General features: G+C 38.6%; 1 protein-coding gene across 2 annotated transcripts in view; it reads right to left on the bottom strand.

Moving 5' to 3' along the window:
- The window catches only part of LOC124287181 (uncharacterized threonine-rich GPI-anchored glycoprotein PJ4664.02-like), a 189,907-nt gene that overhangs the window by 47,442 nt on the left and 116,463 nt on the right, over positions 1 to 26,002 (bottom strand). Inside the window, exons 1-2 of one of the 2 annotated variants that reach the window (XM_046723667.1) lie at positions 18,168 to 18,248; positions 3,026 to 3,683 (exon numbers count right to left, since the gene is read on the bottom strand). In XM_046723667.1, the coding sequence (XP_046579623.1) occupies positions 3,026 to 3,176 (151 nt within the window). In that variant the 5' untranslated portion in view covers positions 3,177 to 3,683; positions 18,168 to 18,248. Of the gene's footprint in view, positions 1 to 3,025; positions 3,684 to 18,167; positions 18,249 to 26,002 lie in introns of those variants that run through there. The other variant, XM_046723666.1, reaches the window with a different exon arrangement.

Here is a 26,002-nt window from a genome sequence, read left to right as displayed (position 1 = left end):
ATCAATCTCAACTCCCTGGGGAGTATGCAACTCTTGCAGCCACTAGACGCACGAGTTATTGTGGCTTTCTCATCCTAACGAGGTACCCATTGACAGCTGGGTGGACTGGGACACATAGTCACAGTACTTTGTGCAAGATCACTGCAGGTTGCTGTACCCACAACTAGGTGTTTGCACGTATTCATGTGGCCACCATCTGGTCATATACCAACGGATTCGTGGGTTCTTTTAAGTGAACATGGTTGTGTACTGTACACTAGGGGTTGTGACAACACTGAAAGAGCCTGCACACAAAGTTGACTCCAAGGTTTTTATCCCAGGTCACAGGTGGGCTCGATCCCGGCACCTCAACCTCGCTGGATCACTAGCCTGGAGCCCCAACATGGATATCCCACTCAGAAATCATACACTGACTCTGAGATGACTGGTCCTTGTCTTATCCCCTTAAGGCCAAGAGCCCATTAGGTAACAACAAGTAACATCTTTTAATACTTTTTGGTATGGCAAGGACCAGAATTGAACCACTGACCTTCCATGCTCTGGGCAGACACTATATCCTCTACACCACACATCTCATCTTGTATACAAACACAACTGACAGGGATTAATAAACTTCTATCATCTGGAAAGCTTGAGTGTTAACTGAGATAACAGCCTATGAGGCAGTCAACCAAATATTTTAAGGTTATGATAATGCTGCAGAAAATGATGGGCCCTGAACTAAGTGTTGATCGTTTCATGTACTTTCAAAATTCTGGTAAATATTCAATAATATTATTTTTGTCAGATATTTGATAAAATGGTAAATCAAAGTAGGGTCATGTACTTGTACATGATGGGTATCAGCCAAGATTTTGGTTGAGAAACTAACATAATTTTCTTTCAACTCGAGCAAATCTAAATGTTCTTCAAAGATTCAAGCAAATCTGATTAGCATTTTTAAAAGTAATGACTTTATTAAGGGGAAACAGGTTTAGGGTCCCAATATGAAATTTAACTTTTAGAGATGGTCATGATAAAACAGACATTTCCATAACCTTCATTATTCAACAGTTTTTGTTAAAAGTAGGCTTAATGTCGTTTTGGAGCAGTTTCATGGCAAAATGCACAAATCTCTTCATGAATCACAGGATCTTGTTAATGCCTGAACATGATATCTGGTCTTTTCCTTGAGTGAAGTCATAGTCTAATATCCCATTACATGGACCACAACTGAATATCAGATCTATAGTGGATATTTCTAATTCAATCATTGCAAGGCCTATCTTATTGAAGTTAAATTTGGAATAAATGAATAAGCAGCTTGAGAGAATTATGCAGCATTTACAGTAAAACTTTTTGGTTTATTGATTTACTCTGCAGTCAGCAATATACAAGCTTTATGGCAGCTGTCTGTAAATACGAAATGTGTGAAGCCCATTTGTGGTGTCCCCCGCCATGATATTGCTGGATTATTGCTAACAGCGGTGTAAAACTAAACTCCCTCACTCACTGTCTGTAAATAATTGAGTCTGGACCACACAATCCAGTGATCAACATCATGAGCACCGATTTGTGCTATTGGGATGCGATGACATGTGTCAACCAAGTCACAGCGTGCCTGACCACCTAATCCCGTTAGTCGCCTCTTACGACAAGCATGGGTTACTGAAGACCAATTCTTACCCGGATCTTCACGGGTTTACAGTAAAATGTTTGGCTAATATCATACTTAAAGATGATGTGCTAAAAATTAGCAACATGCTGCTTGATGATGTGCTAAAATTAGCAATATGTTACTTGATAATGATGTGCTAAAATTAGCAATATGTTACTTGATAAGATGTGCTAAAATTAGCAATATGTTACTTGATAATGATGTGCTAAAATTAGCAATATGTTACTTGATAATGATGTGCTAAAATTAGCAATATGTTACTTGATAAGATGTGCTAAAATTAGCAATATGTTACTTGATAATGATGTGCTAAAATTAGCAATATTGTACTTGAAAATGATGTACAATGTGGTAACCATATGCAAGGTGATAAATAAAACGTGCAGTGCAGCAACAATATACTGTGTAACTTGGTAACAATGTGCAATCTGACAGTTACGTATTTTACATCAACACATACCAACATAGTAATGATGTGTAAAATTACACCTGTCCTTTTAATACCAAGTGTGATATACCTATTTCTATTATGCTTCTATCATTGACCTATTCAACGCCAAACATTTTTGGGTTGATTGTCATGATGCTAAAAATACTTGTCCAATCAAATCGCATCATTCTTTCAGAACAGTATCACCAGTAATCTTCTTATCGCTTGAATCCCATCACAATTGCAAAGTCTTGGAATAGTTAGGGGACTCCCTGACCATGTCATTGTACTTGCGAAAACATCTTTTATTGTAAGTCCTGTGAATTGTTCAAATAATCTTGGTGACGCTTGAATAAGGCGATGATCTTAAATGTGGAAAATTTAAAATTTTAATAAAATTTAAATTTCGATTTAAAATTTTAAATTTATGTAAAACTTGCATCCAGAATAGGCATTTTGATTGTTTGAATTGAGTCATGAGTGAGAGACATTCAGTGTAAGCAATAAGAATGGAGCTCGTGACACGAATTCCCCAAGGAAGCATTGCTGGTGAACATGTGCAGGCGATGTATCATGATAGAGTTAAGATAGGAGATACTGGAGAGCAATGGAAGAATCACAACAACAATGTAATAGCATGGAAACAGAGTAACAAGACAAGGAGATATCTGCTGTTATACCATGCAAATACACGATATTCCTAAGAAATCTGTGCTTAAAGAAGAGTCAGTTGTATGATTCTGGCTATATGATGATGATGTGTTTATGAATCATTAACAAATAGTGATGATAACAGGTGTTCGAAAAAAATGTGAGTGTAACCTTCCCAATTACTGCTGGTGTTTGAACACTTGCAAATCTGGTTTAATACAATACTAAGATCCCGTCCTAAACTTTATCAAAGATACCTGTACCTGTATCAAACTTAAAACTCTTACCTGTAATTGCTCCCTCTGCATTCTCAGAGTCGCTGTTACTATGGGCGCCAACGATGACGCTGGCGACGGTGTTATTATATTCCGATCCCGATGCACTGCGGGACGCATTCGCAACATCCTGCTGCCTCAGGAGCGAATGAGAATCCATCATCACAACTTTAGATTCCCGAATGACACCGCACTTTATGTTGGGAACCACTCTGCTCCTTAAGTGAATTATCCAAATTTGAATCGGGAGATAACTCTCTTGAACTTTTCACACTATCATCTAAATTATCTCCCCACTGGGAACTCTCCTGGAAATAAAGATAAACTCCAATGGTGCGAACATTCGCCGTTTCATCCACATGCAACACTTCACGTGTAATTTTCTCAAATTTTATACACGAATGGGGCAGGACATTAATCTTCTCCAACGCTTCAATCACAGAATTGTAGAAACGCTCCGCCGACTGACTGCTCGATACAACCTTCGTGGTATTCCCTCTTCTATTGTCTGTGTCAGGGAACCACAGTGCTGACTGCTTAGCAGTGCTCTCCGGGAGCTCGTTGATTTCCGTTGGTTTAGCTGCTGATGCTATGACTAGCATCAAGATGGGCAGTTCATATAGTAGCCTCCTCATTCTTAGGGCTTGGAATCGCCATTCGATCTCACTACCTGAAAACACAGTAATTAAAGGCTGTCAGATAGCGTGGCTACAGTTGTCATGCTAGTTGGACGGTTCAGCTGTGGTTAACATGCTCGGGTCGTGGTGGTGGAATAAAATGGTCCATGTTACTGTACATTTGTCAATTTCATCATCTGAGCATAGTACATTAACACACCCAGATGAGCTTTACCTCGTCCATGAGAACAGAGAGTCATTAGTGTGATGCAGTAGTACTGTATTGACTCAGGGGGACGGCAGTGTAGGATGTTAGTTATCATTATTGATGCAGTAATGGAGAAAAGCCTCCATGGAAAACACACCATTACCAGTATTTGTGAAGCAGTTAGCTGAAATATATCTCCCTCTCAACCAACTGTGACATTCCTTGGCTCCATGTTATTTACCTCAAGGTTAAACATGGCTATCTGTTATACATGTATTCCCCAGGGTTAAACATGGCTATCTGTTATATTCTCCAGGATTAAACATGGCTATCTATTATATTCTCCAGGGTTAAACATGGCTATCTGTTATATTCTCCAGGATTAAACGTGGCTATCTATTATATTCTCCAGGATTAAACATGGCTATATGTTATATTCACCAGGATTAAACATGGCTATCTGTTATATTCTCAAGGATTAAACGTGGCTATATGTTGTATTCACCAGGATTAAACATGGCTATCTGTTATTTTCCCAAGGGTTAAACATGGCTATCTGTTATATTCACCAGTGTTAAACATGTCTATATGTTATATTCCAAGGGTTAAACACGGTTATATGTTATATTCCCCCATTGTTAAACATGGCAATATGTTATTTCACCCAAGATTAAGCATGGCTATGTTTATTTTCCCTTGGGTTAAACATGGCTATAAGGTATTTTACCATCGGTAAAACATGGCTATATGTGATTTTCCCAAGTTTAAACATGGCTATGTGTGTTTTTACCAAATTTTAAACATGGCAATCTGTTATAATCCCCAGGGCTGATAATGGCTAATTGTTATTCTCCCCAAAGTTATCTGGAATTCTTGGAAAACACTTGCAATAATGAGAGAACAATAACAATCTTTATTTTCTAACAGAAAATACACACACACACTCATACAGATAGACACACATAGACATACAGAGACACACAGAGACATACACATGCATGCACACACATGCACAGAGACTGATGAATGTAAACTGTTCAACCATTAACTTGGGTTGATAATGGTTCTATAGCCCAAACAAAATCATCGATTGGAAACACCTTTTTTCCAACCATTTCAATGGAAGTTCACATGGTGCTGATAAGCTTTAATTATTCATGAATAATTCCCTTATAAAGAAGAGAAAACTTCAATTCAGCATCACAAATAGCTTATATGAAGTTTTTCAAGGCAATTTTCTACATGGTATGGTCCCAAGCTATATCACATCTTCTTTTGCCACTTCTATCGAAACGCTTACTGAACATATCCGCCGCACATCACAAGAATGTTATCTTTTGATAGTTTTTAACTTCACTGGACAGCCGACAGCATATTCTCTTTGAAATAGGATAAAAAAATAACTGATTTCAAGTTAACGCTTCATGTTCATAGATTAAAGACAATGAACTCTAAAATGATGCTCACTAACATATAGTGACATTTTATCAAAGAATATAAGGAGTTATTAGGCGTTGAAACTGAATTGGTGATTTTCACAGTGATGTGATGTCTGGAATACTACTTTCCTGCCAACATGTACAAAGTTATTGTCCTGATAGGTCTTGCTTAAAATGCTATTTTCCTGTGTACATCTAGTGACTCTAAAAGATCTGAGTTGTGTGCGGGTTTTTGAACCACAGACCTGATTTGAAGTCAGATTCTTGTCCATACGACCTAAAATGTTAATTCTGTCAGCAAGCTTACAAGGTAAGGATGCAATTTGTTTGATTACTCCATACCCTGCTGAATACATAAGATTAAAACTGTTCAAATATTTTGCTTTTGACAACCATTAGTTGTGAACTGACTAAAGGACGTACATGTTGGTAGCACTACTGATCTATTGCCATGTAATAATGTTCTAGATCATACCCATGCATGTTAAAATACATCCTCATCCTGATATTGTCATATTTTTGCCAGGTAAAGAAATAAAGGATTTATGTGCCAAAGTTTCAAAATCTGGTCCAGACAGACGAGAGTAATTTTCAAATTGCCACACTCAAGATTGATTTCTCTTTATCAGCATCCTTTAGGTAAAAAATGTATGCCAACAGCTTCTCTTCCTCACCTGACCCTCGTGAGAGAAATTCAGGTGAGAGTTATCTCCCCTTGTCAGGTACTAATGTCTGCCACATATGAATTGAAGGCATTTGAAACCAACTCCCATTAGATCCTGCTGGAATATTGCCCAAAGACTCTCTCTAGAAACATATCAATGATAACGGGTTGATTGTTATTTGTAATTTTTTTAAAACTTTTTTGTTGTTGATACAATTAGTGACATACTTCACTTAATCATTCTGGCTGGAATTTTTTTACAAATTATTGAACTAACTCTGCCTAAACATAACCTGTTTGTCTCTCTTTATCAACATCTTTATCAACATCTTTATCACCACCTTTCTCATCGTCTCTCCATCTCTACTCCTCTTCCCTTCAGTTCACTGCAACATCAGCCAAGAGTTGATCCCACAAGTCAAGTAATTCCTATATAAGTCTACTCATTATAGATTCTGCCCTAGACTAAGGCTTAGTCTCTGAATATATATAATTTTGATAGTAACAAACAAGCCCATTTATATTGAAAAGGAGCCCTAGGGAGACCAGAGATTCAGAACCTGAACCTGAGGAAATCTAGACTTGCTTTATTTAGGGCTTTAGCACTGCAGAGAGGGCTTGGCAGTAGGGACATTAATGTGGTTCAGGGACTGTGAGACAGACTAATTCTGCCTATACAGCCCCACTTCACACCTCAATGATATAATGATTTCTGCAAGGCCCAGTTGCCTGACCACCAACAATCAATAACACACTGGACATGGTCTAGTTAAAATCTATTGATCTTGCTGACAGGACAGACCCAAGTCTGCCATTTCTATCAATACAGAGCTTGTAAATATGACTAATTAATCTCCCAAACCCTACGGCAAAATACCAGGCTAATCTACGCTTGTTGATCTGGTTATGCGAAGATTTGACACGCTCTAATACACTGGAACACTATGCTGCTTCCAGCGACAGCTGCAGAGGCAAACGACCATGTTGATGAAGATGACAAATCTCTTTAGCTTTAAGACCATGAAAGTGGCTTAACAGGAGACTAAGCTGCCTCGTGTGTATCAGCTTCAGCCCACGCACCAATGACTGTTAATACTTTGATAATAATGAAAGGACTATTGAAGCTAATTCTGTAATGACGAGGAAATAAAGTAGATCGTAAGGAAACATTTTCGCCTAATGTGTTCTATGCTATCCAACTTTTCGTGGGGATTATGGGTCCACGTAGTGTGAAATAATTTTCCAACAGCACCAGTCAGACTGGCAAGATAGATAATGTTTCAATTTAGATTTTAGTAGCCAGTTGTTTTCATCCCACAATATACTCCGAGAAATGTGGTTGTGGAGAAAGAAAGATTGTTTTTTAAGTTTCAAGAAAGTTAGAACTGCTATCTGTTTGTTGTTTAACATCGCACTCAGCAATATTCCAGCTATATGGCAGCAGTCTGTAAATAATCAAGTCTGGACCAGACAATCCAGTGATCAACATCATGAGCATCAATTTATGCATCTGGGATACAATGACATGTACCAAGTCAGTGAATGTGATCCCATAAGTCGCCTTTTACAACAAGCTTGGGTTGCTTAAGACCAATTCTTACCTGGATATCACAGGTGACTGCAATCTAAGTCAGTGTAACTTGATTCAGCTGCATAAAAGCCAATGGATAGAAAAGATATAATGACAATATGATTCATTGGATGCCTCTCTAGAAAAGTCTTTTTCTAGTACAATGTGATTCTTTTAGAACGAGCAATATATATATTTTTTAACAATTATGTTAATTACAATCCAATCTAACTGTTCAAGTTAGACTGACACTTAATCTCTGAATATATACAATTTTAGTAGAAACAAATAATTCCTTTAAAATTGAAAAAGAGACCCAGTGCAATGGGAGATTCATAGTCCAGCATGTGACTTCACAACTTTGCACAATACCAAAGTGGGCCCTTGGCTGAAATACAAGTTTTTTTAAATGAAGGGAACAAGATGCAGTTCTGAGACTAGGCATGAATGTTTTTTGAGGGAGAAAGGGAGATGTAAAACATATGAAAACAGATATAAAACTCAATTGTCCTTCTAAGATTTTCTTTTCACTTGCCCACAAGAAAAATTAGCAGCCACAGGCGACTGAACAGGTGCCCAGATGGAACTGTTATCTTGTGTATATGTTGTCACATAAGTAGCATTTCTTTGAGTGATAACTGACAAATTTTCAGCTATACTTACAGTTGAAATAAACATAAATTCCCATTTACATTGCTGAACTTGAATATTCAAACAGTATAGTATCTTTAGCAAATGTTGAGCGGTATATTAAGGTAAAAGATTATGTCATAGAAACTAAGTCCTGGAACTGCAACTGATGATCATGTAGCTCTATGGACTTCAGATGTAATTGGTGTCAAAGGCATAAAATGGATCAGAACGAGGTCTTAAAATAGCAGCAATATCGGCAATTTAAAGAGAATGGGTTGCTACTCCCCCTGGCAAATATGGTGGTATCAACTTCAGCTTCAACAAACTCCAATAGAATAATGTTTTTTATTGCCAAACCAGATTGAATCTTATGCTTGGTTAATTAATGCTGTCTTCATTAAATACAATAATGGTAAATCAATGTTATATTGCTTTGTACTGATGCCCAAATATTCTTATGAACTTTATTGGTTTGGTTATTGTTTAACACCGCACTCAGCAATATTCCAGCTATGTGGCGGCAGTCTGTAAATAATCGAACCTGGACCAGACAATCCAGTGATCAACAGCATGAGCATCGATCTACGCAATTGGGGTACGATGACATGTGTCAACAAAGTCAGTGAGCCTGACCACCAGATCACGTTATCGCCTCTAGCAACAAGCATGGGTTGCTGAAAATCAATTCTAGCCCTGTGCACTTAAAAGAACCCACAAATCCGTTGGTATTTGACCAGATGGTGGCCACATGAATACGTGCAAACACCTAGTTGCGGGTACAGTAACGTGCAGTGAACATGGACAAAGTACTGTGACTATGTGTCCCAGTCCACCCAGCTGTGAATGGGTACCTCGTTAGGATGAGAAAGCCACAATAACTCGGTGCGGTTGACATCCAATGATCGAGGGAAAAATACCAAGTGGCTGCAATAGTTGTATACTCCCCAGGGAGTTGAGATTGATAACACGATGTGCCGTTGAGATTGACATCCAATGATACCCCATCCTCCTGGTACCCATACGCTGCTGGCCAATGAGGTGCCCCATCCTCCCAGGCACACATATACTGCTGGCTGATGAGGTACCCCATCCTACCGGGTACCCATATACTGCTGGCTGATGGTGTATCTTGGTACCCATATACTGCTGGCTGATCAGGTCACCCATCCTCTCGGGTACCTACATACTGCTGACCGATAAGGTACCCCATTCTTCTGGGTACCCATATACTGCTGGCCAAACTGAAGTTACTTTTTGCAAAGGAGGCACAGCATGTTTAAACACATATATTAGCAGAGGAATTAAGATTCACAATCAGGATTATATGTGAGCATCCCAACCTTTAAATAATCATCAGCAAAGATAACACCATGTTTGAATAAAGGAATATGGTATGAGATAAAAGCAGCATGAATATAACATCACCGCAAATTTATCTTCAGTTGCATGACATGTTATCTAAATTCCATGAAATATAAAACAGGAAATTGGATCAGGTCACCGTGCAAACTGTCATTACACGAGTGAACGCAATCCTTCGAATGTTAATAACATTCACAATGGTTTTACTAGACCAGTTCACCACGTGGGTTAAATTGCTTGTAATTACAAGATTATTTCACAAGGTTACCAAGAACAAAGGCGGCGCCGTACTGGGTCCATGACTGTCATTACAAGCTTGACGAACTTGTGTAACAAACTGACCATACTTGACCTTGACCTTTGTGAGAAGCTCTAAATATAGTGCTCAATTATGTTATTTTTTGTCGGCTTTGTTTATACGTTATTGTTTCGCAGCGAACCTGACAAGGTATTAAATTCTGAAAGATCCATATAAAAATATGTCACTTCATCAGCACAAACAAAGGATATTTACATATTTTGCATAAATTTCATTTACTGCAATGGAATTTTAGGAAATTGTTTTGTCGGTTATAATGAATCGCTGTTGGGTTGTTATACTGAATTGCTGTTTGGTCCATTATTATGAATCAATTTATAACACCCAGAAGCAATATTTAACTTCATAACTCGGGAAAATAAGAAACTTTTGATGTGATGAACTGATTAGGGACTCACAGGTACAAAATAGTCACGATGAGGATGTCACTGCAATTACCGTCATTCGACAAACACCGCAATACACGTGGGAGAGACACATCCCAGAGAGGCCATCACGCTGACACAATCAATTCCTGACTGTGTGATGAGTGTCTCTTGCAGTTTATATAATCCCTAATATAATCTGAAGAATGTGTTTTGTTTGGTATTCGGAGACTATATCCCACTGGAGGAACAGTTTAGTGGTAACAGCATATATTAAATTTGAAAACAGACGTTGATGACCAACAGTTTGCCAGGTTTCGCCGTAGGTTTTTTTTAGATTTTATTGGTTTGTGCTGAATCGGGCTCTGGTTCTTTGGAGAAACTTTCATGAGGAATGAGTGGCTGAAGTAATCGACCTTTCATCATACCTGGTGGATTGATGCTCATGATATTAACCACTGGTTCATGGTACAAATTTAGTTACTCCTGCACAGCATTCCTCACTAGTGGTGACAGTGAATAAACAAAATTATTTCATTTATCAAGCCAGTATAAAATATGTGAGTCTTCTCACAGTGTTCGAAAAAACATTAATCTTCATAATCACAATTAACATCAAAATATAGCATTTTCTCGTTGTATATTATTTAAAGAAATATATTTGTTGTTGTTTAAGGCCACTCAGCAATATTCCACCTATTTGACCTTAGCCTGTACATAATCAAGTCCGAACCAGACAATCCAGTGACTGACATAATGACTATCGATCTATGCATTTGGGATATGATGACATTAAGTGAAGAGATATGTTACTGCTTTCAATACAGCTGGTTATACTATGACCAATTCTTACCTATAATGGGGCGGTGGGGTAGCCCAGTGGTTAAAGCGTTTGCTCATCACGCTGAACGACTGGGTTAGCTTTCCCACAATGGTACAATGTGTGAAGCCTGTATCTTATGTCCCCTGCCGTGATATTGCTAAAAGCGGCGTAACACCCAACTCACTCACTCACTCACTCACTCACTTTGTGTGTTCAACAAATGATCAGAATTTGTTTCAGTCCTTTCAGTTCTTATTGCTGGATGGAATACTTCAATATCATATGGTATTTTATTTTAAATAACAGACATACAGATCAATACAAAAGCAATCAAATATTTCAGAATATTTTTTTATCTCTGCTGTGTCAATTTCAGCAATAAAAATCTTGTAATGTTTGCCAGTATAGGGAAGAAGTTGACCCTCGAATATCTTCACCCTTTCATGTTATGTGTTTGCATTTCAAAATGCTGTTTGGTGATCACTGTTAAATGTTTTTGTCTTGACCACTGAGTCTCTTTGTTAACCAAGAATTGAAATAACAGAAGATTTTAATTTCAAACTAGCCTTAGGGATTGCCACTCTTTCTTGTATTGCTGGAATATTGCTAAATCTCACTCACTCACTCACTTGCTCACTCCACTAGTTTCAGACAAATGCTTATAGTCTACATATGCATGATACATAAATATACTTTTTTTAAAAATAGGGATCATGAATAACTTGGGCGTTTATGCTTTTGTTGTGAATAGTTTCCTAAAACATCTAGGTTTAAACAAATATTTTATGGTTCCAATTCTCTTTTTCAATGTCTGTATCAACAATGATCATATTCAAACAAAACACTTATATCCACCAGGCAATTCATTACCTTGACCTTGACATTGACCCTGACCTTGACCTTTACTCATCCATGAAAGAAAACAAGTCACTTAACCCAACAAAGGTTTCAACATAAAGCACCCTTCTGGTAAAACCCCCTGTAACAAAGTTTTCAGGAAAATAGTACATAAATGAAACAACCGGTATTACAATAAATAACAGCATTATCTTTCTCCATCACTGAGCCTCAAAAACGTGAATGCCCATCCAACATCTCCAATAAACTTCACATTTAACACCTCGATAACATTACCCTAAAAACTTTATACGCAAACAATAGCACCAAAAGCTTTTAAACTATTTGGGCAGGATAACGCAGTGTCAATATGGTGATCCATGGCAATCCACAATTTTACCCAGCATTCCTTGCAGGATGTCACTCAGGATGTCAATGGGAGAGAGTGCCTGTTTAAGACAAACACAATCTGATTGGCTGAACAACACTGTTAAATTGGATTTGAGTCCAAGTAATCTTTTCAGTGCAAGTAAGTATAGGTTAGAGCTGGTTAGAGCATAAGGACTTGCTGTCTAATCGTTGAAATGGTTGGTTAGACTGTTTGCTGCGAAGAGTGAAGAGGACTCACAAATTTCAAACCTAAACAATCATTGATTAGTATGCAGTGTTTGTGAAAATGAAAATGCAACCAAATGATACTTTAAATTTAACAAAGGCTCCTTTAAGTTCCATCCTACTTTAACACATAAATTGTAAGATAAACTTCATAAGGCAATGAACTTTTTCCCAATTAGTTCCCCTTGATGAAATTACAATTTCATGAGAAACGCCTCATCACCAGGATTTGATCTTCGGAGTTCATAATGAAGCCAAACAAAAGCAGTCCTCTGACAAAGAAACATAAAAAAAATAACGTGTAATTATAAATGACATATTTCCTTACATGAGGAATCAAGACAAACAGTTAATGATCAGCAATATATATGCTACTCCTTTAAGGTTTATTGAATGACCATTGGAACTCGGGCGAAAACGGGTGAAAATGAACTATGCACCCCCCTGCCCCTCTTTCTCAAAAAGCTGTATTCGCCCCTGAACATTGTTCAAATTGGTGTTTAGCCAAGAGCACTCACTGTCAGGGAAGTCATAGATCTTGATGGATGGTCTTCAGAGAAAGAAACAATGTGAAATGGAAAGTCCGAACAATCCAGTTTATCTACGGATTACAATAAATTTGTTATGATTGTTTTATTATTGATTGTCCATATTTCTGTAAATGTTTGGAGGTCATCTTCCTTATCTTTGTGATGCACATGAAGCAAAATATTTCTGATCAGTTCTCCGAGTTCCTCCAGCTTCTGTCACCATTATCTAATCAGCCCAATGTGACAAGCAAGTGCTACGAGTCAAGGTTCAGTTATACAAGCAAAAATATAAGTGCTGAAAATCCTAGGACCTGAGGGCACCCAGTTCTACACAAATACATTTCATCACATTACCTATTAATTGGAGAAATGGTTGCCATGGAACCAAACTAATAAGGACAGTATCAATAAACACCAGAGAGGAACGCAATATGATCATCCTTGTGAAATGTCAGCCTTGGTGGCCATATTGGATGACAAGTAAAGACAAAAATTCCTGCAATGTTTCAGTTAAGAAGAAATCAGAACGTGAGAGATATAACCCTTGACAGATGACTTGCCTTGACATCAGCAAACATTGCTACAAGGCTGAAATTGTGGATTTGGGGAGGATGCCAAAATACGACATATTTTTTGGCACTAGAAATATCACGTCTTCCTTCTCAGGACATCAATATTGGAACATAATACTGCAACAAGTATTGGCCTGATCAGATGCAAATTGTTATTATGCCATAGAATGTCATAAAATATGTATTACCAGTAAAATATGAGAATTGCATAGGCAGTGATATCAATATCTCGAATACTTTTATATAACATGGAACAATGAACTATTGACATAAACCACTGCGTTGTATGCTTAAAAATTAAATTTGTCCCCCATATTTCAAACATTATCACTACGTTACCTGGCTGAAAACAGTTACTGAAACAGTGCTATGATCAATATGTCACCATTGAATAACCATTGCTGGTTTGTTCCTTCTTAGACACCATTGAACATGGGTCTATTCTTTTTCTGGCTATATTCATTGTGACAAATCTGAGCCATGAAACTCTGTATCACTTGAATTTGGGGGTTCTTGATATTTCATATTCATCTGATTGTAAATCCTGTTGTGTCAAGTTCTTTGCAAACTAACTTCCACTAGCGAAGGTGCTTTTCCTGTCTGAATGAGTGTGTTTGGTTTTGGATATGCAGGTCTTTACCACTTAGGTGAAACCCAAGAGTCTTTGACATAAGCACATTGGTGAAACCCAGGGGTTTAGACATTACCACTTTGGTGAAACCCAAGAGTCTTTGACATAAGCACATTGGTAAAACCCAGGGGTTTAGACATTACCACTTTGGTGAAACCCAAGAGTCTTTGACATAATCACATTGGTGAAACCTAGGGGTTTAGACATGACCACTTAGGTGAAACCCAAGAGTCTTTAACATAATCACATTGGTGAAACCCAGGGGTTTAGACATGACCACTTAGGTGAAACACAAGAGTCTTTAACATAAGCACATTGGTAAAACCCAGGGGTTTAGACATGACCACTTAGGTGAAACCCAAGAGTCTTTGACATAAGCACATTGGTAAAACCCAGGGGTTTAGACATGACCACTTAGGTGAAACCCAAGAGTCTTTGACATAAGCACATTGGTAAAACCCAGGGGTTTAGACATTACCACTTAGGTGAAACCCAAGAGTCTTTGACATAAGCACATTGGTAAAACCCAGGGGTTTTGACATTACCACTTAGGTGAAACCCAAGAGTCTTTGACATAATCACATTGGTGAAACCTAGGGGTTTAGACATTACCACTTAGGTGAAACCCAAGAGTCTTTGACTTAAGCACATTGGTAAACCCAGGGGTTTAGACATGACCACTTAGGTGAAACCCAAGAGTCTTTGACATAAGCACATTGGTGAAACCTAGGGGTTTAGACATGACCACTTAGGTGAAACCCAAGAGTCTTAAACATAATCACATTGGTGAAACCCAGGGGTTTAGACATGACCACTTAGGTGAAACCCAAGAGTCTTTGACATAATCACATTGGTAAAACCCAGGGGTTTAGACATTACCACTTAGGTGAAACCCAAGAGTCTTTGACATAAGCACATTGGTGAAACCTAGGGGTTTAGACATGACCACTTAGGTGAAACCCAAGAGTCTTAAACATAATCACATTGGTGAAACCCAGGGGTTTAGACATGACCACTTAGGTGAAACCCAAGAGTCTTTGACATAATCACATTGGTAAAACCCAGGGGTTTAGACATGACCACTTAGGTGAAACCCAAGAGTCTTTAACATAATCACATTGGTGAAACCCAGGGGTTTAGACATGATGACTTAGGTGAAACCCAAGAGTCTTTAACATAATCACATTGGTGAAACCCAGGGGTTTAGACATGACCACTTAGGTGAAACCCAAGAGTCTTTAACATAATCACATTGGTGAAACCCAGGGGTTTAGACATGACCACTTAGGTGAAACCCAAGAGTCTTTAACATAATCACATTGGTAAAACCCAGGGGTTTACACATTACCACTTTGGTGAAACCCAAGAGTCTTTGACATAACAGGGTAAATCTAAGATCCAAATCCATAATGACATGGAATTCCTGTGAATACCATACCGCTATTAATCATTGCAATAATCCAATAGTTTGGCTGTCATCACACTCTAGGATTTCATGACACATCACATTTTCATGATTTTCAACACAAGCCCCTTCTGAGTCAGCTGACCCCAAATAGTTGTGTGGATGATAGTTTTCATCACCATTCACAAGGTGTGAAAACCTCAATTCTTTCCAATTATCAGACATCCAACCAGAAGCAGATAATTGGGGAAATGTGAGTGGCAATACTACTAATGTGACAGAGGTGTCATCATCAGACTTATTAACAATGATAACTGTTCTTGTACAACTGGCAAGGACGCAACTCAGCTCAATGAAATGCAGCACCTCAAACAGCTCAGGACCACCTGTGTCCCTTTACCGATCTGGAGGTTTAAACAACATGAAACATATGGGTCATTGCAGCATTCGTTTGGTTTGAGAATTCACTGATTAAGTTTCCCACCCAGTGGTTCAAATTTCCAGATGAGCCCAATTTCAATACATTTTACAAGGAACAAGTACTGGTGAAAACAGTAAGAAGGTGTCTTGTCAAGTTAATCTTAAGTTATGTCTCATTTTGAAATCTTGTTATCCTCAAAGTTCTTCAGGAACACTTCTTTTTGAGGGCCAAAGTATAATGATCCATTGTAACAATCACTCAAAAGGGGTCTGTGATTCAACATGACACCCACTGTAATCCCTGGAACTGTAGTGTTTTTTTCATATGAATGTACATTTTTTTATTGGCTGCTGCCATTTTGAGTGATTCCCTTCCTGTGGTGACTGTTGAAAATGATATGCTCGAGCATTGAAGTCTTGACCTTTCAGTGATGGGCAAAAAGGTGATATATAAGATGAGATTGTAAGTTTCATAGAATCTTATGGCTGATATAATGAGGTTAAATGGAGCTGTTGATATTTGTTTCATGTCCCACTTGACAACCAAAGGAGACACAGAGGCAACATGGCTGAAGAGGTCTTGGCAAATAGCCTTCAATGTCCCAAAATATCCCTAGGGTCCAGAAGATCCTCCTTTGCCCAAGTCATTCCTGAGATCTAGTGGACCATCCAAGACCCAAGTCATTCCTTAGATCTAGCAGACCATCCATGTCACAAAGCATTCCTGAGATCTAGCATTTTAGATTCAAGTAGATCCTACCTGGTCCAAGTCATTCCCAAGATCTAGCAGACCATCCATGTCACAAAGCATTCCTGAGATCTAGCATTTTAGATTCTAGTAGATCCTACCTGGTCCAAGTCATTCCTGAGATCTAGTAGACCATCCAAGACCCTAGTCATTCCTAAGATCTAGAAAACCATGCATGACCCAAGTCAATGCTAAGATCTAGCAGACCATCCAAGGCCAAAGTCATCCCTTAGATCTAGCAGACCATCCAAGGCCCAAGTCATCACTTAGATCTAGTAGACCATCCATGGTCCAAGTCATTCCTAAGATCTAGTAGACCATCCATGGCCCAAGTCAATCCTTCAATCTAGTAGACCATCCAATACCGAAGTCACCCATAAGAACAAGTAGACACCCCGTATCACAAGTAGTTCCTAAGATCTGGTAGATACATATGTCTAAAGCCATCCTTAAGATCTAGGTCTTCTAGGATTCATTTCTTCGGTCATTGCCTGTGATCTTTCTCATTACCCTAATTCATGCACGGTAATAAGAAAGAGCACATGACATTAAACTACAGAAATACCAAAATATAGTGTGTTCTTCAACATATTTTGACCGGTATGTATGCAGCGTCCGGGAACCACATAACCTCGTAATATCTAGGCCAAATTTTCTCTAAGTTGACCCAAATGTACAGTGTCTGAAACTATGAATACTTCAGGCTGCATATATATGGTATCATACTTTGATATAGCATCACGTTTCAACAAGTAATTGTACTTCTCTGAGTCTGATAGATATGGGTGACCTCAGAGAAGTGATCCAGATATCCCTGACCTCAGAGTGAAACCACATCCACTCATGTGTCATGTGCTTGCTTCAACCTTCCCCAACAGGTTATCCCTAACCAATATTGCAAACATCAGTTCATTTCTGAACTTGCTATATTAACACATTCATCCATGGTTTCAGTGACCGACATCTCCACGATATGGCTTTTTTTTTTGTCCTTGCTGGTTTTTTATCTGTGTCTACATTAACATCCGAATAATGCATGGATTTGTTAGTTTGGAGAATCGATAAAACTTCAAAGTGTGAACGACCTCAGCTCTTGACCCACATATGACTATTCATTTCCTTGAGGGGTACTTATGTTAGATTCTTTGTCATTTCACACCAAGAGTTAATCCTAAAACAGTCCTTTCACCTCAGAACATCCATCAACCGAATAATTAAAGAGTTTTATTCAAAGGATCTGCCAAATGTTTTCCACTAAATTTGTCGTTCGATTTAGACAGGAAATCAATTCTGTCCCGTAAAAATTGTCCCTAAAACTAACAATCAACAAATCGCAATCAACATGTGTTCATTGCAATCAATTTCAATGACATAACATTGATGCTATTATACTCACATAAAGCTCCTGCCACTCATCTCCCGCTGGGGTGATAAATTGACAACATGTAGCCGGCACCTCATTTAAACACCACGTCAGAAATCTCCCAAATCCTATTGTTGGTATCGGCTGGTGTAACAGCGGTTGTATGGCCAGCAGTATATGGGTGGCTGAGTGAGGGCCGGCGCCAATCAATAGTCATGTGAAACTCTGCTTATTGCACCAGAGATACTTCATGCATCTCAATTGTGGCAGGGCAAATAGTAGGTTTCTGGTGTTTTTGTCTGTATGGAAACTATTTGACAGTATCAGAATGTCGATTCTGGAATAATGATCTGATTTGTACAGTTATCAGAATGGCTTGCATAGCCAAAGTGTGGTCTTTAGATGAGGTTTTTAGGGAAAATTGTAAACTCAAATTTGATGGTCGATGATGATTAATGATGGTGTTGATGATGGTGTTGGTTGGTTGGTTGATTGATTGGTTGGATAGTTGATGATGATGATGGTGATGATGATGGAGATGACAATGATGATGACAATGACAACAGCTTAGATGATGATGACGACCAAGTAAAATGATGATGATGATGATGATGGAGATGATGATGACGAAATGATGATGACAATGACAACAGCTTAGATGATGATGACGACCGAGTAAAAATGAGATGATGATGATGATGGCAATGATGATAATGATAAAGACAATGATGATGACAATGACAACATCCTAAATGATGATAATGACTGAGTAAATGCTGACAAGCTGATGATGATGATTATGATGATGATGATGTTGTTGATGATGATGACGACGGCGACAATGATGACAATGACAATGATGAGGACAATGACAACAGCCTAGATGATGATGATGATGATGATGATGATGATGATGATGATGATGATGATGATGATGATGATGATGATGATGATAACGAAGAACTACATTACCCTTGTCTTTGGAGATCTGTATGTACTCTAATTTGATTCTCAGCCCCTTGGGGAGTTGAGGTTTTCAAGGATCACAAACACAGTATCTTATGCGACCTGATGGCGTGCTTTAATCCTTTTATTAACGTCTTCAGAGTGGTTTTCACTCAAAGATCCATCCATTATGAGCCTGAGAATATTGAAGGTTGTAAAGCAAAATTATGAATTTAAAATTCTCTGGAATAGACCTGTATCCAAGCCAACAAACCTGATCTTGTCATATTTTTTATTTATCTATTGAAATCATTTTATGTAATTGAATTTTCCATCCCTTCTGACAGTAATGTGATTGACAAGATTGAAGAAAAACATGGCAAGTATGCAGACCTTGCCCATGAAATGTCATGCTTGAATCCTTAAAACCAAGTTATCCGACTCCTGATTTTTCTCGGTGCCTCAGGTTCAGTACCTCCCAGTCTGTTGACTGACAATGGGAGAGTGCCAGGGTTTGCTGCTAGAACCTTCTGACACTCTGAGTAATACAGAAGAAAGCTGCAGTGTTGGAGAGTCTACATATTCTCCAAAAGGTCTTGGTGGGTTTGACTTGTCAGCCCTTCCTGCTTGAAGCCCCTTTCGCTGTGTAGGGCGTTAGTAAAGGTGACAAGGGCCTGCGCAGATAAGCTTAACCAGCCAGGATCACCCAAACTCTCTTTGCTGCATTTATCAATTTTAATATGTAAATAATCATAATAACAGCAACAAAATTTACAGAGAATTCTTTACATGAGGTGTTTTGTTTGGATCTGAAGTTGTAAAGCTGAATTACTGTGTTATTTGAATTTTAGTAATGACTGCTCGACACCTCTGCACAACATCTTCTGCCCGACACCTCTTGTCCAACACCTCCTGCCAATGGAACCAAGAGGCCTGCAAATGACAGGGGAACAGGGACACATTCTTCCTGAAGAGCTTGGCGCCACCGGTGCAGCTTCTGTTTGAGATTGACATATATGTCTGTCTTGTTCGTCCCACAGAATTTCAATTGGGTTGAGATCTGGTGACCTTCATGGACATGGCAGTATGTTCTAAGCTCTCAGGAAATTATGGCAGACACATGCTGTGAGCCCTGTCACACTAAGAAAAATGAGAAATGGTGCATGGTGCCAACAAAGGCTGTACATCATGAGACATAAGATCTTGACACAATGATGAGCACCTGTCTAGTTGCCTGTTTAGAATAAGGATCTATTCACAAGAGATGGCTTCTCCACGTTATGACATTTCCTTCAACAATACACTTGAAGCACAGCATGGAGGGGCTATCCTAAAGATGGATGGTTTTGTTCTTGCCTTTTAAGCTGTTTTTTTCCAGCATGATGGTGTTAAGGTCTATGGTCACATGGACAAAGTGTTCAACTTCAGATCTTAAAGTCTGTGTCTAATTTGATTCCCATTTTTTACTAATAAAATTAGTAAAGCAATATTTAAGCAATATTCCAATAATATCATGGCAGGGAACACCAGATATGGGTTTCATACTCTGAGAAATTGAACCCAGTCCTTTGGTGAGTCGAGCAAATGCTTTGACTGCTATCAGATAATATTCATACCGATATTTTGCAGTTTTCTGCAACTTATAATAGAATTCTAAACTTCCAGAAGACACAAAGTCCTTTATACTACCTCATCCTTTCTTCAATTATTCCCCCGTTCTGTTTTAAACTGTATGTTTCAAATGAATATCTGTTACCAATGTCTCAACAAATGTTCAGCGATTAGGACACTGACCTGAGGTATGGTAGTAGAGTTATCTATAAACATTTCCAAGTTTCATCTGCGGTAATGTAAACAACCTACAAAGCACTCAACAGAGTATATTTTCCTCCTGGAGTAATGAGGTAGTTCTACGCCAAGACTCAGGACTTAAATCATTACTTCAGTAAGGGGAGCAAGTTCGTGCTTCCTTTTTGCTCCACAAACTTTGTCTTAAGGACTTTCAGTATTTATGCATTTGTCAGCCTTGTAATAAAAATGACCTTGAGAAGGTCAATGATGACACTTCTGAAGGTCATTCTTGACATGGAAAAGGATTTGGGTCTTTGTTTATTTGGTTTGGCTAGATGACGGCAGCTTGAACGCCCTGAACAAAATTAAAGTTAGAAGACTCAAGACCAGGAACAAATGCCAAATGAATAATTTGTATGAAGACAAAATGCCAATTAGAAAGTGGTCAGATGTAACAAATGTTATATATGGGATTACACTTTCTCAGTAAAGTACAGATTCTAGTATTTTTGTTGAGTTGAGTCCCATCCAGGATTCGAACCCATACTCTTAGAGTCAGGCACCTAATTGCCAGATGAGTTGGTAATGTATTACTGAGAGAGAGAAAAAAATGTCTGATGGAAATTTAATTCTTGTATTCTGACAACAAAACATGATGAGATAGTTAATTTAAGAATGCTATACAATCTGAAAGAAGATACAATCTTGAAAGATAGAGCAGTTGGCTTTTATGCCGCTTTTAGCAATATTCTAGCAATGTTATGGCGCAGGACACCAGAAATGGGCTTCACACATTGTACCCATGTGGGGAATTGAACCCAGGGCTTCAGAATGATGAGCGAAGGCTCTGACCACACGTATAGTCTATGGAGAAAGGTGTGGTCAGCAGGGTGTGCAAGGTGGTACGGGGTGGCGTGAGGTGCAACTTGAGGTAATGTGGGATGGGTTGATGTTGGGCAAGGTGAGGTGATTTGAGGTGAGGTGAGGTGATTTGAGGTGAGGTGAGGTGAGACCCTTCAAACGTTCCTCAAAATAAAGACGTTGACATCCATAAATTCTTGTCTTTATCATTGTGAGTTTCACCAGAAATGGCCTCCACACCTTATACTAATGTTGAGAATCAAACATGGATCTTCCACTTGATGAGTGAACACTTCAATCATGAGGCTACCTAACCATTCCAAATAATGAATGAATATAAAGTGCAACAGGGAGAGTTCTATGGATACACAACTTTTTTATTATTCATATGAGCAATGTTTCGGTGTAGCCCCTAACACCATTACCAAGCATCCAAAACAATTGATGCCACAGAAGTCATTCTGTATCACTTCTGTAGCTCCCTCTCTGGTGGGATTTAGAGCAGCTTGATCTACAGCATAGTATTGGAATGATCTGACTGAGGATTGGGTGGTCACAATGGAGGACAATCCTTGATGCCCAGAAGTCATTCTGTATCACTTGCTCCCTCTCTGGTGGGGATTTAGAGCAGCTTACAGCATAGTATTGGAATGATCTGACTGAGGATTGGGTGGTCACAATGGAGGAAGATCCTTGATGCCCAGAAGTCATTCTGTATCACTAGCTCCCACTCTGGTGGGGATTTAGAGCAGCTTGATCTACAGCATAGTATTGGAATCATCTGACTGAGGATTGGGTGGTCACTGTGGAGGAAGTTTCTTGATACCCAGAAGTCATTCTGTTTCACTTGCTCTCCGTCTCTCTGGTGGGTATTTAGAGCAAATTGATGTACAGCATAGTATTGGAATGATCTGACTGAGGATTGGGTGGTCACAATGGAGGACGATCCTTGATGCCCAGAAGTCATTCTGTATCACTAGCTCCCTCTCTGGTGGGGATTTAGAGCAGCTAGATCTACAGCATAGTGTTGGAATCATCTGAATGAGGATTGGGTGGTCACAATGGAGGACGATCCTTGATGCCCAGTAATCATTCTGTTTCACTAGCTAACTTTCTCCTTGAAGGCTATTCAGGGCAGCTGGGTCTCCAGCGTAGTGTTGCAATCATCTGAATGAGGATTGGGTGGTCACAATGGGGGAAGATTTCTGTTTCACTTGCTCCCTGTCTCTTTGTCAGGTATTTAGGGCAACTACATTTCCAGGTTAGTGTTGGAATCATTTGAATGATTGGGTGGAAGATTCTTGATGCCCAGTAGTCATTCTGTGTCACTAGCTAGCCAAGACACTTATATCATTTTCAAATTCAAATTGCTTCAGGCAACCTTAGTCAGCCCAGTCATGCAACAGCTCAGCTCCTTTATAATGGCCCATGATAATTTGCAAATGGTCGCTTTTGTCATGAAATGATATTTTACAACCAAATTGCACCCAAATCAGCACGTAAAGGGAGATAATTGGAGATTGAGATGACATGATCATTTCCTTAAAAAATTCTTGATACGGTTTCAATTTCCAGGAGACTTCACCAGGCAAGAAATGTAGGCTTGCAATTGTGTCTAAGGAGAATGAACCATCGGAGAGGAGGAGGATTCGTCAGAGGAAAATTTGCTGCAGGCACTCGGAAATAATTCACTTGCGATATCTTTTCTAATGATTATCCCTGAAAAAAGGGACCGGAAATAGACTAATCCGCTGAAAGATTTAGCGCTGAAGGTGGACGCAACCTTTTCTAAATGGTAGAATTAAGATCTGCGAAAAAGACTTTCATCTTATTCACCCATGAGCTGGGATGTCGATTTTCTGTTTTGAAAATTCCCAATCTGTTTGGCATCATTCATCAAATTGCGTGTTCATTTCCGTTAAATGTTTTATAAACATTTTCTAAATATTTTCCTTAAGAATTTTATGTGCCATTCTAAGCACCCTCATTGAGAAGAGACACTATTCTGGCACTTAACAAATTGAAATATTGCATGTCAGATCTGCTACTTGGAAAAAGAAAATCTTAAAAATGTTTATAAATGTAATTTTCTTGAATCATCTGGCTTTATGGAAGAGTATGATGGAACATGGATATCGGAAGGGTTTCATTTGTTTAAATATTCAATAGAAATGTGGTGTTTATGTCAACCAGTGCTGTTCAATTGTAAACTATAAATAATTTAATCTTGAAACATTTCTTTTATTTCCTGATGTGAATATTATTTGAAAGTGTGAGCGAGTGGAATGTGTTTATTCACACACTTTCTTTGTATTTGGTGAGTTGGTGAATTCATGATTTCATGAGTGAGTGGATTCATGGGTTCATGACTGAGATTTGTCACCCCTTTTAACAGTATTTTTAAGAATGACCCTAATTTGAACACTTTTTCAGTGTTTGTGTTGATAAAACCCAGATTTATATGAAACTAGATTGGAACCCTGATGGGAAACTGGATTTAAACCACAAATGTGAAACTGGATTTGAACCCTGAATGTGAAACTGGATCAGAACCCTGAATGTGAAACTGGATTTGAACCCCAAATGTGAAACTGGATTTGAACCCTTAATGAGAAACCAGATCAGAATCCTGAATGTGAAACCAGATCAGAACCCTGAATGTGAAACTGGATCACAACCCTTAATGTGAAACTGGATCAGAACCCTGAATGTGAAACTGGATCAGAAGTCTAAATGTGAAGCTGGATCAGAAGTCTGAATGTGAAACTGGATCAGAAGTCTGAATGTGAAACTGGATCAGAAGTCTGAATGTGAAACTGGATCTTTCACATCAGATTAAGCCAAATCAAAGGTTTCAAATTAAGCCAAATCAAAGATGTCAATGTTGATACCTTTGGAAAAGATAATGTTCCTTATGGTGCCTGATATTCAAAGTTTAATCTTATTCTATTTCACAGATTCTGAAAGAAAGGAGAAAAACATATTTCTGCTTCATAAAAGAGCCATACAAGATCACTGAACAGAGCTGTCACAAGAACTCGAGAAAAACCTTGAACTACTTTGAGACAACATCATTTACAGAAACTTTAATCTCCATGGGCTTTGTTCTTTTTGAAAAAAAAGGTTTCAAATCCGATCAAAAAAATATTTTGTTTTTATATTGATATTTTATGATTCTTACGTGTCAAACTCATTTTAACATGTTTGGTGAAGCTGTCTTTGAAAGAGTTGAAAGCAAACAAAGCATTCTAACCTTGAAGCCTGAAGAGAATCTAGAAACTATGCTCATTATTATTCAACACTGAAACTTTGATTAGATCCAGGACCTCAGACATCCACAAGCTCATCTCAATATCCCTATAAAAAGTGGAGGGGCGGTGGGATAGCCTCATGGTTCAAGCGTTTGCTCGTCTTGCCGAAGACCCAGGTTCAACACCCCACGTGGTACAATGTGTGTTCCCTGGGATGATATTGCTGGAATACTGCTAAACACAGCTTAAAACCTTACTCACTCACTCACTCAATTAATAAAAAATAATAGAATTTAAAAAAAAAAATTTCATTGACACGATTTAGATGAAGACGCCTAGTATGCTCTAAAATATATCTTGTAAAAGTTTATACACTTGCACACATACACAAGCTCACACACAGACACACGGACAGACACACACATGCATACACTTGCACACTCATACCTAAACAAACACAGGCACACCTATACACAAACACACTACACCACTTGCAGACATTTACCTCTTTGCTGAATAATTCAACTTCTAGTAAGGTGTTGATAATAGTTTCATTACTGTCAGAGAGAATGAAACACAATCATAGCATCCAGACATTCCCAAGGGACACAACTCTGCTCCAGAGTCACCTCAACCCGATGGGTCATACATGCCCATGCATGTCTTGCAACTAATGGCTTGTGGTGTCGTCTTAAATGGATTGCTATATCCAGAGGGGGTATTGTTTACCTAGCTAAATGTCCCCCTTGTACACGATATGTATAAACCATGAAGTCATTGCATCAATAATTGGAATAAAACATGCCCTGTGAGCACAAAAAAGAAGCTCTGTTCCCAAAGATAATGCTTGAAATGGAGTCTGCTCTGATGACACATTCATCATCATGTCAAAAACTTGTCATGATCTGGGTCTTATTGCACAAAGTGATGTGGCACTAGGGTGATTGTGACTGTGATACTTTAACATACACGGCGACTGTGATACTTTAACATACACGGCGACTGTGATACTTTAACATA

Source organism: Haliotis rubra, unplaced genomic scaffold, assembly GCF_003918875.1.
Source record: "Haliotis rubra isolate DU_JTF1 unplaced genomic scaffold, ASM391887v1 Scf4, whole genome shotgun sequence".
In the NCBI taxonomy this organism is placed as follows: Eukaryota; Metazoa; Mollusca; class Gastropoda; order Lepetellida; family Haliotidae; genus Haliotis; species Haliotis rubra.
This window is presented reverse-complemented; position numbering and strand designations above follow the sequence as displayed.